Genomic DNA, 17,851 nt, shown 5'->3' with positions numbered 1-17,851 from the left:
TGCATATAGCTAATGTTAGCTGGCTGGCTAAGATAACTGCTAAGATAACTGCATATAGCTAATGTTAGCTGGCTGGCTAAGATAACTGCATATAGCTAATGTTAGCTGGCTGGCTAAGATAACTGCATATAGCTAATGTTAGCTGGCTGGCTAAGATAACTGCATATAGCTAACATTCTTTGATATTTGGTTAGATGGCATTATGTATTTACAAAACTGTGGTTTACTTTAATCACTCAAGTCATGAGTGCAAATTATTGGTTTAATTTTAAGTTATACATTTTAAGTTATTTCTGTTGTAGTTTACATCATAGGGAATAGGCTGGTCCTCCATATTACTTCACACCTGACTTTGGCATTCTTCTAAATTCTGATTGGTTTAATGTAATAACTCCAAAAATAGAACTGTATGGTGTTATTTTGCATTTTGCATTGGAAATGTTGGAAATGGAAATGGAACATTGGAAACGTTTTAATATTTTATTTGATATTTTATAAACAGTACAAAAGATACACATACAAACAACATCATAGAAACATTAACTACATCACACCTGCCCAGACCCACTAGAACACACCTCCATCTCCATTAACTACATCACACCTGCCCAGACCCACTAGAACACACCTCCATCTCCATTAACTACATCACACCTGCCCAGACCCACTAGAACACACCTCCATCTCCATTAACTACATCACACCTGCCCAGACCCACTGGAACACAGCCAGTGCATTCATCAGCACCATTTTTTTTCTCTGTTTAGATAATAAAGCATTTGACCTTTCTATTGAATTAACAACAGAGGATTGGTTGATTTCCAGGTTTAATTAAGTATAATATTTAAGATGATTTATGAGAAAAGTATAGTCCAACTCTGGGGTATCTCACTGCACCCTCAAATGCCATGTTTTGAAATATACAGACAGACAGATTAAAAGTAATTTTACATTGTATAACTGTACTTCTGACAGCCAACTTTCTAACTCCACCCATAACTTTATGACATCATAACATTCCCAGAAGGATTATTGAGTCATTGTTAGTTTTACACTGAAGACATGACTCTGCCGTTGTGCTGTAGAATTTGTGAATTTTGTCTCTTGTATAATAAGGGACTATCATTTGTCCCAACATCACAGGCCACAGACTTTGATGCAGTTAAAGACTTCCAAAAGTGTTTCTGCAGTTTAAGATCAACTCAGTTTTTTTAATGGTGTTTCTCCCTGTGCACCTGCCAATGTGAATCCTTTGAACGAGACAAGTTACCAGACAGGACATATTGCTAATGTTCTTCCCATTAATAATGATGAAGTGAAGGAGGAGGTTGATCATCAGGAGTCAGATGTGAAGGAGGAGGTTGTTCATCAGTGAACCTCTAGGCTTGTGGCTGGGCTGGCGTTTCCACTTCCAACTTGGTCATATATTTTGACACATTGAATGTTGATATTGTGAATCTATGTTATATATTTGTACCTCCTGTTTCATGAAGTGATGTCACTAAGTACTGCCCCTATATATACAATGCATTCGGAAAGCATTCAGACCCCTTCACTTTTCCCACATTTTGTTACGTTACAGCCTTATTCTAAAATTGATTCAATAATTTTTTCCCCTCATCAATCTACACACAATACCCAATAATGACATCACAATACCCATAAGACATCACATTGCCCCATAATGACATCACAATACCCCATAATGACAAAGCAAAAACAGGTAAATAAATGAAAACATTTTCTTTAAAAAACAAGGACATTTCTAAGTGACCCCAAACTTTTGAATGGTAGTGTACATCTACATGATGTATTGTTACACCATGTAGGAGCAGTATAGACCTAGTCTGTTCATTATATACATCTACATGATGTATTGTTACACCATGTAGGAGCAGTATAGACCTAGTCTGTTCATTATATACATCTATATGATGTATTGTTACACCATGTAGGAGCAGTATAGACCTACAGTAGCTAGCTGCTAATTTAGATGTAATATAACATAATGAAACTGCCTTAAATGTGCTGTAGTAAACATTTTTTATTCGCAGTAATCAATCAACACATTCCTGTCTTTTGTATGTCTCAATATAATGGTATTATTTAATTAAATCCATTTGAAAGAATCTTTGTCTGAAAATTAAAATCTGATCCTCAACTGCGTTTCCCCTCCAGTCAGCTGACGGCGATGTGCGTCTTTCAGGCGACGCTGCCAGCGTGACATATAATCTAGTGGACGGTTCTTCATTAACAGCTCGTCAACTACCACGGTAGCTTGCTAGCCAACACAGCCGAAAGATTCAAGCTATTTATACTCTTTCGATGTATATTAGCTGCTGTGTTTTAGACACACTTCTGTCGTATCTACTTGTTAACCTATTTAATTTATTATTACGTTATTTTTTATTAGTCAGCTATAGTAGCTGGCTGGTTAAATTAGCACTAGCCTAGTCGCTAACTATAGCTAGCTAGCTAACATCCCCCAACATGAGCTCCCTAAACTTCTCCCCTCTTGTTAAAGAAGAAGAGGTCTGCTGGGCGGAGAAAGAAGCTCTGGGGCTGAACATTGTCGTGAAAGAGGAGAAGGAAGAAGAGGATATCACAGTAAAACAAGAAGTAGAGGGTGAGGCTGTTACAGTGAAAGAAGAAGAGAAAGACGTTTCAGTGAAAGAAGAGGAAGACGAGTTCAGAGTGAAAGAGGAAGAGGAGGATGCCGTTTTTGGAGTGAAGAAGGAAGGGGAGATGACTGTCACATTGAAAGATGAAGAGGTGGAGATAGGAGATCTGATTAACACCAGTAAGTACCGCCTTAAATTCGTATTTAACTTTCGATATTCGGAGTTGGCTCGTCAATACCTCTTCAACGGAGGGCCCAGGATGATGACTGATATGTCTAGAATCAGACGACGTAGAGAGCAAGCTACCCCTTGTTTTCTCTGTTCCGTTTCCAAAAAGTGACTTAACATATATATTTGAGAAGGGTCTATCTGCTGACCGCAGACTGGGGGGCACGGCATGTTGTGATTGTCATGTAGTTATGTTTTACTACACACCGTGCCCCCCAATAGTGCAATGCGAGAGTTGGGTTGGCTACAACAAAGATTATGGATATACTGACAAGTTGTCTCTCCGCCCTAACAAGGGGAGTTGTTGCCCACAAAGCGGCACTGCGGGTTGTCTAGCTCCCGCCTATCCTTTCTTTGGATTGGTGGATTCATCTTATTATTGTAATCTATTGTTTATATTCTATGAGGGTGGTTGTCGTCAACCGCCTGTATTCAATGGAGAGAGATGCTAAGCTACTAAGCTACTAGCATGAATATGCATAGCGATCTGGAGACAACTCCTATAGTGTTTTTATCAAAGTTGTCGGTATGTCACGTGTCTACATAACAACTTAGGCATTACGAAACTTCTGTTGGATCAAGTAAACCTCACGTAGCAAATAAGCCATTCATTTGGTTGTTGACCAAATTCGACACTTAACATATTGGGTTGATAATTGTTTCCACTTGGATACAACCTACTGTAGCCTACTGGCATGACCTAGAGAGATACAATCTACTGTAGCCTACTGGCATGACCTAGAGAGATACAACCTACTGTAAGCTACTGGCATGACCTAGAGAGATGCAACCTACTGTAGCCTACTGGCATGACCTAGAGAGATACAACCTACTGTAGCCTACTGGCATGACCTAGAGAGATACAACCTACTGTAACCTACTGGCATGACCTAGAGAGTTACAACCTACTGTAACCTACTGGCATGACCTAGAGTGTTACAACCTACTGTAACATACTGGCTTGACCTAGAGAGCTAAAGTTGTAAAAGTCCTGGATTTTAAATGAATATTTTCCAGTAATAATGATAATTTGTATCTTCCTATCCACATGTGGGATCCCTCTCCTTTGTCGTCCTCTTAACACCAATAACAGAAAATTACTGTGGGACTCCCAATCACGGCCGGATGTGATACAGCCTGGATTCGAACCAGGGACTGTAGTGACACCTCTTGCACTGAGATGCAGTGGCTTAGACCGCTGCGTCCGTGTGTGTGTTAATTTTTAGAATGCTGTACTAGAATGCTTAAAAGGCCTTTAAAATTTTAAATATCGGTTATCGGTATCATTTTTTGGGGCAAGGAAAATATTGGATATTGGTATTGGCCAAAAATGTAATATCGGTGCATCCCTTTATTTTAAAATGTATCACAATACCCCATAATGACATCACAATACCCCATAATGACATCACAATACCCCATAATGCCAAAGCAAAAACAGGTTTAGGTTTTTTGCAAATGTATTAAAACTATTCCCCAGGATAACTAGTCTCAGAGTAATGTAAGATCCCAGGATAACTAGTCTCAGAGTAATGTAAGATCCCAGGATAACTAGTCTCAGGGTAATGTAAGATCCAGGATAACTAGTCTCAGAGTAATGTTAGATCCCAGGATAACTTGTCCTCCAAACTGTAAATAAATAATACAATGTGTATCCTGGATGTCAGACCCCCAACCCTCCAAACTAAATAAATAATCAAATGTGTATCCTGGATGTCAGACCCCCAACCCTCCAAACTGAATAAATAATAAAATGTCTCCTTGGCAACATTAGAACCTCGGTACGTTTACTGTGTACTAGGTCGAGACAAAGAAATGATGTAAACAAATAATCCAAAATATTTTTGTCAATGAGACAGTATATAAACAAAGGAATGACCGAACCCCCGTTGGTTACTGAATGCTTGTAAGGAAAACTAGATGATCAAAACATTAGATCACATCAAATAAGCCTGAGTGGTTTCACCTCCTCCCAGAATATACTGGATACTACAGTTATACATGATACTACAGTTATACAGGATACTACAGTTATAACTATACATAGTTATACAGGATACTACAGTTATACAGGATACTACAGTTATACAGGATACTACAGTTATTACAGTGTGGTCCCGTGTGGCTCATTTGGTAGAGCTTGCAACGCCAGGGTTGTGGGTTCATTCCCCACGGGGGGACCAGGATGAATATGTATGAACTTTCCAATTTGTAAGTCGCTCTGGATAAGAGCGTCTGCTAAATTACTTAAAATGTAAAAATGTTATAACTATACACAGTTATACAGGATACTACAGTTATAACTATACATAGGTATACAGGATACTACAGTTATACAGGATACTACAGTTATAACTATACATAGTTATACAGGATACTACAGTTATACAGGGTACTACAGTTATACAGGATACTACAGTTATACAGGATACTACAGATAACTACAGTTATACAGGATACTACAGTTATACAGGATACTACAGTTATAACTATACATAGTTATACAGGATACTACAGTTATACAGGATACTACAGTTATACAGGATACTACAGTTATAACTATACATAGTTATACAGGATACTACAGTTATAACTATACATAGGTATACAGGATACTACAGTTATAGAGGATACTACAGTTATACAGGATACTACAGTTATAACTATACATAGTTATACAGGATACTACAGTTATAACTATACATAGTTATACAGGATACTACAGTTATACAGGATACTACAGTTATACAGGATACTACAGTTATAACTATACATAGGTATACAGGATACTACAGTTATAACTGTAAATACAGTAGGGGAAGAGGTAGTTGTTTGGGCTAAATTAAAGATGGGCTATGTACAGGTCCAGTAATCTGTGAGCTACTCTGACAGCTGGTGCTTAAAGCTAGTGAGGGAGATAAGTGTTTCCAGTTTCAGAGATTTTTGTAGTTCGTTCCAGTCATTGGCAGCAGAGAAGTATGCTCCAGGAAGTATATCTCACTGGTCATCCCCAAAGCCAACACCTACTTTGGCCGCCTTTCCTTCCAGTTCTCTGCTGCCAATGACTGGAACGAATTGCAAAAATCGCTGAAGTTGGAGACTTATATCTCCCTCACTAACTTTAAGAATCAACTATCTGAGCAGCTTACCGATCGCTGCAGCTGTACACAGCCCGTCTGTAAGTAGCCCATCCAATGCTTACCTCATCCCCATGTTTTTATTTACTTTTTTTGCTCACACCAGTATTTATATATTATATATGTTATATGTTACAGTCACATATATTCTACTTGCACATCATCATCTGCACATCTATCACTCCAGTGTTAATATGCTAAATTGCAATTACTTTGCTACTACTATTATTGCCTTATTGCCTTTATTGCCTCTGTACTCCATTTGCACACACTGTATATAGATGTTTCTATTGTGTTATTGTCCTTTTGTTTATCCCAACTCTGTTGTTTTTGTGGCACTGCTGTGCTTTATCTTGGCCAGGTTGCATTTGTCAATGAGAGCTTGTTCTCAGCTGGTTAAATAAAGGTGGAAAAGAAAATGGAGGAATTGTTCATGACGTCCTCCAGTGATTAAAAAAAAAAAAAAAACGTTTCCTGTTGAAAGTGATATATAAATACAGTAAAGTATAAACACACTAAAGGGAAACAAATAAATGTTTTGAGCAAAATAGTGTTTTTTTTAGACAACTGCAAACTAGAAGGAGTGAGTGGTGTCATAGTAAGGCCTTCAAGGAGTTGGCTTGATGGGAAGTCGTGATGTCATCCAATAGGAGTCAGATCTTCATGTGAATATTCATTATTCTTTTTTAAATCCTTCCTGTTCTGTCAAGTTGGTTGTTAATCATTGCTACAAAGCCATTTAAGTCTTAACATAGATTTTAAAGATGATTTAAGTCCAAACTGTAACTAGGCCACTCAGGAACATTCAATGTCATCTTGGTTAGCTCCTCCAGTGTAGATTTGGCCTTGTGGTTTAGGTTATTGTCCTGTTAGGACAGTTTTTTGTATTCAGATCTCTGAAATGCACTCTACCTACGTAACATTTAGTTTCCTTATGTTACGGTGGGAAAACAGTTTTCATAGGCACAGAAATTCTAAATAATTTAAGAGTTTGCTAAATCCAATGGTTCTAACCGAGAGTCACCTTAACTTTATTGACAACACCCAAATGGATACTGTCATTAATGTGGTTCTTCAATAATTACACATAATTCTTAATACTGTAGCTGTTTAGTTAGTCACATGTTCAACTATCATCAGAAGATCCAGGAAATCATTTTCTGAATTCCAGTCACATGGCAAACATCACGACATGCAACAACAACCAAAGTGCTTCTTCATTCATTACTCTGGTAAAGACAGTTATGCCGTGCTCCACGTTGGATCCAACATCCCTAACAAATTGATGTTTATAATGTTATTGTCTGCTTGATTTACTGTAGGGTCTCGTTAGTCTGTTTGGACACAGAGATACAAACCTCATAATGTGTAGACAACTGTTCCTTGGTGGATAGGCTATTGTACAACACACAGAGCTATTTTCCTATATTTGTAGTAAGGTGAAGTTATGGGTCCTACAGTAGGTCTGTTATTGTTAGGTGAAGTTATGGGTCCTACAGTAGGTCTATGTTGTTGTTAGGTGAAGTTATGGGTCCTACAGTAGGTCTATGTTGTTGTTAGGTGAAGTTATAGGTCCTACAGTAGGTCTATGTTGTTGTTAGGTGAAGTTATGGGTTCTACAGTAGGTCTGTTATTGTTAGGTAAAGTTATGGGTCCTACAGTAGGTCTGATATTGTTTTGGGTCCTAGAGTACACTATGCTAAGCTGCAATAACAACCAAAGTGCTTCTTTGTTCATTACAGGTATATTTGTTTATTAGGTGAAGTTATAGGCCAATTTGGCAAACAGTGTACAAACCCTCATTGTCAGGTTGATGGAACAGCCAAAGAGCATTTTACTGGTTGAAGTGTTTTTTAAGTACAAAGCGGTTGATTTGTGATGACACAAACGTTATATTAAGCAGGGCATTCAAACGAGCTTTACAATTATAATCTAAAGTAGTGTGAAATGCACTCATAAGCAACCTGGACATGGAGGTTACTCCCCTGAGTTTTCCCCCATTCAGAATACATTGTGAAAAACTAAAATCTTTGCTCACCATTTTTGCTCCAGGCAGATATACTACATCCATAACTAGTGGTTTCCTCATTACCAGATATACTACATCCTTAACTAGTGATTTCCTCATTACCAGATATACTACATCCATAACTAGTGGTTTCCTCATTACCAGATATACTACATCCATAACTAGTGGTTTCCTCATTACCAGATATACTACATCCATAACTAGTGGTTTCCTCATTACCAGATATACTACATCCATAACTATCGGTTTCCTCATTACCAGATATACTACACCCATAACTAGTGGTTTCCTCATTACTAGATATACTACATCCATAACTAGTGGTTTCCTCATTAGCAGATATTCTACATCCATAACTAGTGGTTTCCTCATTACCAGATATACTACATCCATAACTAGTGGTTTCCTCATTACCAGATATACTACATCCATAACTAGTGGTTTCCTCATTAGCAGGGAGGAGTTTCTGCAACCAAATTGTGTTGCATCGCCCTCCTGCCGCAATTTTACAAACACAGAAAGGGGCCTATATTGGAGACCAAAAGTCATCTGGCACACTGTTTAGGATTTCAACAACTTTAATAACTTATTTCGAGCCTACAATCATCGATGTTACTACTGTGAAAACGAGAAAACAAGACAATTGTCAAATAATTTAACAGGCGTCAATTGTTGTACAACTTCATGGGTATCACCTTTTACCTCAAATTAACAGTGGATTTCTGCTGTTGTGGGCCTTTAACCTTCTGTCTGACATTGTCATTCACACAGGAGAGAGACGGGACTATCGTGGATCCTCTGGGGAGTCTCAACAACATCATGATGCTGACGAGGCAGAGAAGAGTCTCTCCACATCAGAACTCAAGAAACACCAGCAGAGATCCACAGGGAAGAAATCTCATTGCTGCTCTGACTGTGGGAAATGTTGCAAATCTTCATCGGAACTTATAATACACCAGCAAGTACACACAGGAGAGAAGCCTTATAGCTGTGATCACTGTAGGAAGAGTTTTACTACTACATCTGGTAATCTAACTATACACCAGAGTAATCTAACTATACACCAGAGAACACACACAGGAGAGAAACCTTATAGCTGTGATCACTGTAGGAAGAGTTTTACTACATCTGGTAGTCTAACTATACACCAGAGAACACACACAGGAGAGAAACCTTATAGCTGTGATCAATGTGGGAAGAGTTTTGCTATATCTAGCCATCTGACTGCACACCAGAGAACACACACAGGAGAGAAATCTTATGGCTGTGATCAATGTGGGAAGAGTTTTACTCATCTAAGCAACCTGATAGTACACCGACGGGGACACACAGGAGAGAAACCATATAGCTGTGATCACTGTAGGAAGAGTTTTACTACATCTGGCTATCTAACTATACACCAGAGAACACACACAGGAGAGAAACCTTATAGCTGTGATCAATGTGGGAAGAGTTTTACTCAGCTATGCAGCCTGACAGGACACCGGAGAACTCACACAGGAGAGAAACCTTATGGCTGTGATCAATGTGGGGAAAGTTTTACTTCATCTAGTTATCTGACTATACACCAGAGAACTCACACAGGAGAGAAACCTTATGGCTGTGATCAATGTGGGAAGAGTTTTACTGCATCTAGCAATCTGATAGTACACCAGAGAACACACACAGGAGATAAACCTTATGGCTGTGATCAATGTGGCAAGAGTTTTATTCAGCTACAAACCCTGAAATCACACCGGAGAACTCACACAGGAGAGAAACCTTATAGCTGTGGTCAATGTGGGAAGAGTTTTACTACATCTGGCTCTCTGACTTTACACCAGAGAATACACACAGGAGAGAAACCTTATAGCTGTGATCAATGTGGGAAGAGTTTTCTTTCATCTGGTCGTCTGACAATACACCAGGGAACACACACAGGAGAGAAACCTTACAGCTGTGATCAGTGTGGGAAGAGTTTTACTACATCTAGCTATCTGACTATACACCAGAGAACACACACTGGAGAGAAACCTTATAGCTGTGATCAATGTGACAAGAGATACTCTGATAAAAGATCTCTGATCAAACATCAGAAAATACATACATGAAGAAGTTGTTTCATGATATCAATGAAATAATGTCACAATGTAGAATGTTTTAACATTGTAGTAGGAGTATTTCAATGATGTCACAATGTAGAATGTTTTAACATTGTAAAAGTAGTATTTTAATGATGTCACAATGTAGAACCCTAAGCGTTTGTTAAATTGATTTTAGGGAAAAAGAGGAAAAATCCAGGCTCTGAATTGAAAGAGTATTATTTATGAGATTTATCAAAAAGTGACTAACAAAAAAGAGCTGTGTTACACTTACCATGTTGGTGACCCACTTGAATCAAAATGCAACACTTCAAACTGTTTCTGCATATTGGTTATTGATTTGGACACGTTAAAACTGTGTTTTGACATTGCACTATTCCCACTTAGCAAAATGTCATTCAAAAGACGTTGAAAATAAGACTATTCCTGACGTCCAGTATATGTTCGGTTGTAGTTGAAAGTGAAAGTTGAAAAGATGTCTTTTCGGGTCGATTTTTTTCAATGACTTGAAAACAGCTTAATTTCAACGTACTTGCAGCCGATACACCTATAATCAATTTTTATTAACAATCTGACATCACTCCAGTATTTCTTTACAACATTCAAATGCTAATTGTCTTTATTCCACTACTGAAGAAGCATGACTTAAATCACCTCATATTTCAAACATCCAGCCTGACAAAAGATACATGTTTTATTATTCCATGCCTCACCATTAAGTTAATTATTGCCAATACATATTAACAAAGGGGTGAACATTTGGTTTTGATATTTCATATTTACAATTATGTAACATTTACTAATCATAGTTATTCATGCAACCAACTTGACATTTTTGGGTACATTTATATTGACATTGTTACCCTGCTTTTATAATATCAGGGTTCATTATCAGATGTGCCAACCCAAATGTACTAGAGCATGACATTGGGGACTTTATATGCAACAACATGCCTATTGAGTGAACCCTGAAAAGAGAGAGAAGCTCCACAGTGAGGTGGAAAGTTACTACAGATATCGCAGGAGATTCCTCTTGAAATCAGACATGTCTGTCATAAGAACAACTTGGTTGCTGATTATCAAGGGTGGGCAGTCAAAAGATTTGTGTTTTGCATTTAGCCAGTGAGTTACCATGGTCACAATTTATTTTGACACTTTTTTCTGTGTTGGATATTAGTTTTATCTCTTATTCTTTCCTGTATTTTTTTTAAACTGCACTGTTGGGGGCTCGTAAGTAAGCATTCCAGTGTTGTATCCGGCGCATGTGACTAATACTATTTGATTTGAGTTTTGTTTGGGCTCGTTCCAAGGGGACGAGAGTTCTAGAAGCTAGTGAGTTTTAGGAAGACGAGAGTTCTAGAAGCTAGTGAGTTTTAGGAAGACGAGAGTTCTAGAAGCTAGTGAGTTCTAGGATTCTATAGAAAGAAAAAGGAGAAAAAAAGAATACGATTGTATATTATTATTTAGAAATGTTTTTTTCTTGTTTTTAATTGTTGACATCCAGTAGACACCATGTTTATATTGGTGAAGGTGAAGCATTGTAGATGATTATGTGAAATGGAAGTTGTAGAGATACTCCGAATGATTGGCTATGAAAAGCTAACTGACATTTACTCCTGAGGTGCTGACCTGTTACACCCTCGACAACCACTGTGATTATTATTATTTGACCTTGCTGAACATTTGAACATCTTGGCCATGTTCTGTTATAATCTACACCCGGCACAGCCAGAAGAGGACTGGCCACCCCTCATAGCCTGGTTCCTCTCTAGGTTTCTTCCTTGGTTCTGGTCTTTCTAGGGAGTTTTTCCTAGCCACTGTGCTTCTACACCTGCATTGCTTGCTGTTTGGGGTTTTAGTCTGGGTTTCTGTACAGCACTCTGTGACATCAGCTGATGTAAGAAGGGCTTTATAAATACATTTGATTGATTGTACAACTGAATGCATTCAACTGTAATGTGTCTTGGGTGCACTGATTGGTGTCACCTCGTTAGTCAGTATGTGTTACACCTGTGCTGGCTTGTCCATCTCGTTAGTGGGAAGGTGTTTCACCTGAGCAGGTCCAGGTTCTATTTAAGAGTGTCTGGCCCAGTGCTCCAGTTGTCTTGATAGATGTGGAGAGTCAACACCTTTAGTTGCTCCACCTTTTTGGTTTGCTTCCCGTTTTTAAGTTTGGTGTGGGTTTTTCTTTTGTTTGCCTCTTCTTGGGCAGATTTACTGGGTCTCATGGTTGGTGTCTTTTAGGTCCCAGTTGTTGTTACTAGTCAACTTTCAGTGACACCCCCATAGTGTCTTTGAGAACCCCTCCTAAAAAACAAGCTTATATTTTGGGTAGTAGTGTTTTAAAATAGTGTTTTAATCAATGGCATTTCCTTAGAATGCTCATTGGTCTTTCAGTTGTTAATCTTCTGTTTTTTTTATCCTGTTATTTTTGTGTACTAAATATTTCTGTTTATTTTCATTGTTTTCTCCTGTGAAGCCATTGTGTTGCATCCATGTCTGAAATGTGCTGTACAAATAAAGCTTGATTTGATTTCAACAAATAAACCCAATGACTGATCAATCAACAGAGCCTCCATCTTAGTATGAAAAACAGTATCAATCCCACTTTTCAATCCTGCTGAAGGAGTGGTTAACACCACCCCCGGCTCTACCAGGGGCTTGAGGTGGTCTCCCACAGCTCTTATGTCATGTTCTGTGTGGCCTTGCCGTTCCATTTCTTGACTGCCCCTGTAACACAGAAAGAAACACATTTAGTCATATTATATAAAACACTCAAAGTAATGGATATGGAGCATCTATGGCCTCAGTTACACCTGGCACCTAAATGTGACTTCTGTCATCTGATCACTCCAAGCTGCATTAGGTTCAGATCTACCAGGATGGGCCTTTGACAGTCTGGACGCAGTCAGGTCACCACATATAAATAAGCAATGTAAAGAGATGGGGTGAATGAGTGGGGAAAAGTACATTCTATACAAATGACCTTCATAATAACAATCAACTAATGTGTGTGCCTGAGGGGAAATTAACTTTCCTACTGACAAAATGGGTGAGAAATTACACCAAAACCAGCGGACAATTTGCACTGCTGCTGAGAAACATCTCCACAGCATGATGTTGCCATGACCACCGCTTCCCCGGGATGGTACCGACTTTCTCCAGACATGACACATGACATTCAGGCCAAAGAGTTGGTTTAATCAGACCAGAGAATCTTGTCTCTCATGGTTAGAGTCCTTTAGGTGCCTTTTGGCAAACTCCAAGCGGGCTGTCATGTGCCTTTTACTGAGGAGTAGCTTCTGTCTGGTCTCTACCATAAAGGCCTGATTTGTTGGAGTGCTGCAGAGATGATTGTCCTTCTGGAAGGTTCTCCCATCTCCACAGAGGAACACTGGAGCTCTGTCAGAGTGACCATCGAGTTTTTGGTCACCTCCTTGACCAAGGCCCTTCTCCCCCGATTTCTCCGTTTGGCCGGGCGGCCAGCTCTAGGAAGAGTAATGGTGGTTCCTAACTTATTCCATTTAAGAATGAGGGCGGACACTGTGTTCTTGGGGACCTTCAATGCTGCATACATTTTTTGGTACCTTTTCTCCAGATCTGTGCCTCAACACATTCTTGTCTCAGAGCTCTACGGACAATTCCTTTGACCTCATGGCTTGGTTTTTGCTCTGACGTGTCGTGGCAGAATCAGATTTAGCTAGGTAACATAGATAAGATGTTATTTTCATCATATGCTTGTGAGATACTTGTCATTAGAATCTTCTGAGCTAGGGATTAGTAATTTGGGGCCAGACAGGGGAGAGGTCAGGCTTGTCTTCATAAGTCAATGTATATGTTAAACCATGTGGTGCAAAGTAGAATATCAGAAGGGGAGGAGGACAGAATGGAACGTTGTTTTCTTATGGGAACGTTGTTTTCTTATGGGAACGTGTCTGTAACTATTCCTAAACCATGTGACGGGATGGAGTTATTAATTGGGGAACCAGTTAGTTATCTCATACAATGTCTGTACGCCAGTCACTCCCTACTTTTCTCATAGGGGGAAGGAGTTTGGCAGTGTTTGGAACCATTGTATTTCCCCTCTGAGGTTGCCCTTATCTTGACCTAGTATTTGACCTAAGAGGCTCATTGTCTGATTTTGAGTTTGTCCAGGTTTGGGAGTATCTAGAAATGACAATTGATATATGCCATTGGATGAGGTAATGTTTTGGTAGACAGTGAAGTATCGAGCATGAGATTTAAACCTTGTCTTGGGAGATCTGTATACCATGCACTGTATGCACTGTATACCACTGGCAGAGTTTTCTATCATGTCAACAGAGAAACCTAGATTCAAATACTTACATGTGTGTGTATTGGGTATATGTTGTGAAATTGTTAGATATTACTTGTTAGATATTACTGCACTGTCGGAGCTAGAACCACAAGCATTTCACTACACCTCCAATAACATCTGCTAAACACGTGTATGTGACCAATAAAATGTGATTTGATTTTGATTTGAAATAAATGTCCTATTTATCAAAGGTGCTTTTGGCTGGGGTCAAAATGACTCCAAAGGATTTGAATTTGTTAAAAGTCCATTTTGATACAGAAACACTAAACCATGATTTAGATGTATTAACAACCATTTGATTGTGGGTGTAAAGCTTGTTTTAAATTCTCACTCATTAAACACGAATCAATCAACACATGCTTCTCTTTGAACGACTTTATATGATATTAAACCTTTATGAAATAAATGAAAAATAAACGTTTGGTTCCTCAACTGCGTTACCCACTCCAGTCAGCAGATGGCGATGTGCGTCTTTTAGGTTCAGGCGACGCTACCAGTGTGACGTATAATCTAGTGGACGGGACGCTCCTTCAACAACAACAGCTAGTCAGACACCTCGGTAGCTTTCTAGCAAACATAGCAACAATATTCACGCTCTTTACACTGTTTTGGTGTATATTAGTCGCTGTGTATTAAACACACTTCTGTCGTATGTACACGTTGGCCCATTCAATTATATATTTACGTTGTTTGTCAGCTAGCTGGTTTGCTAAGTTAGCTTAGAACTAGGCTAGTCGCTAATGCTAGCTAGCTAACATCTCCGACCATGAGTTCACTAAGCTACTCTCCTCCTGCTAAAGAAGAGGAAGAGGTCTGCTGGACGGAGAAAGAAGCTTTTGTGAAAGAGGAGGACGAAGAGGAGGCTGTTTCAATACAAAAACAAGTAGAGGGTGAGGCTGTTACCGTGAAAGAGGAAGAGAAAGACGTTTCAGTGAAAGAAGAGGAAGACGCGTTCAGAGTGAAAGAGGAGGCTGTTACAATATTAAAACACGTAGAGGGTGAGGCTGTTACCATGAAAGAAGAAGAGAAAGACGTTTCAGTGAAAGAGGAGGAAGTTACAGTAAAAGGAGAGGAGGATGCAGTTTTTGGAGTGAAAGAGGAGGAGGAAGAGATGACTGTCACATTGGAGGAAGAAGAGGAGGTTGGAGATCTGTTTAACACCAGTAAGTACCGTCTCTGGAGTCGTTGAACCAATATGCAGTAAAGGGGTTCTACACTTTAATGTTGTTCTGTAGGAATGGCTGAAGCTACACTGTAACGTGTAGAACATCAAGAGTGGACCATCAACAAAACGTTAACAATTGATCAAATGCGTCCAATGACAATGCCTGAAATACTGTAGTCCTCAATATCTCCTATTAGATTAGCCCAATATGTAGTCTTAAAGGGGCAATCAGTAGTTGTTACATCCATTTTTGGACTTATACATTAATGATATGTACCCATTGTTTCTTGAAGAATTCACTTATAAATGCCTCATGAGCTTAGTTCAACTGTTGTACCCCATCAGAACCCAAAATATGAGCTTTTTTTTACTCCAATGTTTGTCAGTAAATATAAACAAACACTGTATATCCCCAAAACATGGTTAAAACTAGAATGTTGGTATCATGGATGGTTGCATTTCTCCATCCCCATCCCTCAGCTTTTTACCGAAACAGGCAGGGAGTACGCTTTGTTATTGTTTCTACTGCTGATTGCTGTCCCCGTTACTCCCTAATTTCACATAATACTTTCATATCACATCAAAATAATTTCAAATACTTTCACATCAAAATAATTTCACACAATACTTTCATATCACATCAAAATAGGTAACCAGTCGCGACGCCCCAAACGGTAAACCGAATTCGTTTCTCGTCATTTTTCCTTCCTAAGCGCTTCTTTTTCTTCTTTGGACTTTATATGGCGGTTACCCACGTGGGTATATACCAAGACAGTCATGAAGAGGGCACAACGAAACCTTTTCCCCCTCAGGAGACTGAAAAGATTTGGCAGGGGTCCCCAGATCTTCAAAAGGTAATACAGCTGCACCATCGAGAGCATCCTGACTGGACGCATCACCGCCTGGTATGGCAACTGCTCGGCATCTGACCGTAAGGCGCTACAGACGGTAGTGCGAACAGCCCAGTACATCACTGTGGCCAAGCTTCCTGCCATCCAGGACCTATATAATAGGCGATGTCAGAGGAAAGCCCACAAAAGTGTCAGGGACTCCAGTCACCCAAGTTATAGACTGTTTTCTCTGCTAACGCACGGCAAGTGGTACCACAGCACCAAGTCTAGGTCCAAAAAGCCACCTCAACAGCTTCTACCCCCAAGCCATAAGACTGCTGAACAATTCATAAAATCGCCACCAGACTGTCTGTTACCACAGAAGGGTTCCGTTTGTCCCCTCCCCAGAGGTGTCTCATTATTGTGATTCATTGCTGATTCTTACCTGTAGCTCACTATGAGGTGTCTAGTGATACAGGTTAAGGGCCCTGTTGGAGATTCGTGGTTGGTAGCGGAGTCGAGGGAACAAGCAGGGTTGGACAGGGCCATGTTATTATCCCACACACAGTCTCTGTGGTTCATATGAACCCCATTCCTGGGAATTAGATTTGATTACAAATCGCCCCTGTCTGTTACCACAGAAGGGTTCCGTCTGTCCCATTCCCAGCTAGGTTACGAGGCGCTTTGTCACCAGTACCTATGACTGGTTGATAGGGGAAACCTCCATGCTTATTATAGAAAAAAGAATTAGGGGAAAACTATTTAGTAAACTGAAATAAAATAATAAACCTGTATGAAAAATGAAACTATTCCAAAACTATCTTTGACTCAAACTAAAATAGCCTAAAATAATAACCAGCATGAATTATGTTCAGTTTGAATAATTTATATCTTAACTTTGGGCAAAAATATAATATTTTTTATGTGGTTTTAAAGCTTCTGAACCTGGTGGCTGGTAAATGCTGCCATGGGATGGCAATGTTTCAAATAGACCTAGCTTGTGTATCACTATCACTTGCTATCACCAGAAATACTTTAAGAAATGAGGATATTGGAAACTCCTTTCGATTCGTATTAACAGCTAAAAGAAAAGAACATTGGCATGAATTACTTGTTCTCTGTAATATCGTATAGCTTTGCAATCGTGACATTACGTACTTTCAAGGAAAATAGGCATGTTTCTCGACTCATACCCTGACTTTAAAAAGGGATTTTGTGAGAATTAGCTTAGGAACTGCGTGTCACAGCATGACAATGTGAACGCGATTGGTCGACAGTCTCTTGGACGGGCGTTATATACGCTTTGACATTTTCTGGAATAGTTTTTATTTGAAAACGTTTTTGTTTACTTGTCTGCCTATTGAATTTGGAATGCACTGTACTGTTCATCTCTGAAACTCACTGAGATAATTCCTTTGATA

General features: G+C 39.2%; 3 protein-coding genes and 1 long non-coding RNA gene across 4 annotated transcripts in view; 2 read left to right on the top strand and 2 right to left on the bottom strand.

The window, feature by feature from the left end:
• The window catches only part of LOC139550433 (uncharacterized), a 401,870-nt gene that overhangs the window by 37,671 nt on the left and 346,348 nt on the right, over positions 1-17,851 (bottom strand). The gene's annotated exons all lie outside the window — the stretch shown is intronic.
• LOC139548377 (zinc finger protein ZFP2-like) overlaps positions 1-17,851 on the bottom strand; it is a 372,237-nt gene that overhangs the window by 208,851 nt on the left and 145,535 nt on the right.
• Positions 1-17,851, top strand: part of LOC139548823 (zinc finger protein 180-like) — a 223,334-nt gene that overhangs the window by 197,847 nt on the left and 7,636 nt on the right. The window contains exon 1 of one of the 2 annotated variants that reach the window (XM_071358700.1): positions 14,965-15,598. The exons of the other annotated variant lie outside the window; for it this stretch is intronic. Within the exon in view, the coding sequence (XP_071214801.1) occupies positions 15,202-15,598 (397 nt within the window). The 5' untranslated portion in view covers positions 14,965-15,201. Of the gene's footprint in view, positions 1-14,964; positions 15,599-17,851 lie in introns of those variants that run through there. 2 annotated transcript variants of the gene reach the window in all.
• LOC139552207 (zinc finger protein ZFP2-like) lies at positions 2,274-10,414 on the top strand. Its single transcript, XM_071363708.1, has 2 exons — positions 2,274-2,800; positions 8,787-10,414. The coding sequence occupies exons 1-2, from the start codon at positions 2,491-2,493 to the stop codon at positions 10,103-10,105; spliced, it is 1,629 nt and encodes a 542-aa protein (XP_071219809.1). The 5' UTR covers positions 2,274-2,490; the 3' UTR covers positions 10,106-10,414.

This window comes from Salvelinus alpinus, chromosome 2 (assembly GCF_045679555.1).
Source record: "Salvelinus alpinus chromosome 2, SLU_Salpinus.1, whole genome shotgun sequence".
NCBI classification, from domain to species: Eukaryota; Metazoa; Chordata; class Actinopteri; order Salmoniformes; family Salmonidae; genus Salvelinus; species Salvelinus alpinus.
Note: the sequence above shows the minus strand (reverse complement) of the source record. Positions and strands in the feature narration are given on the sequence as shown.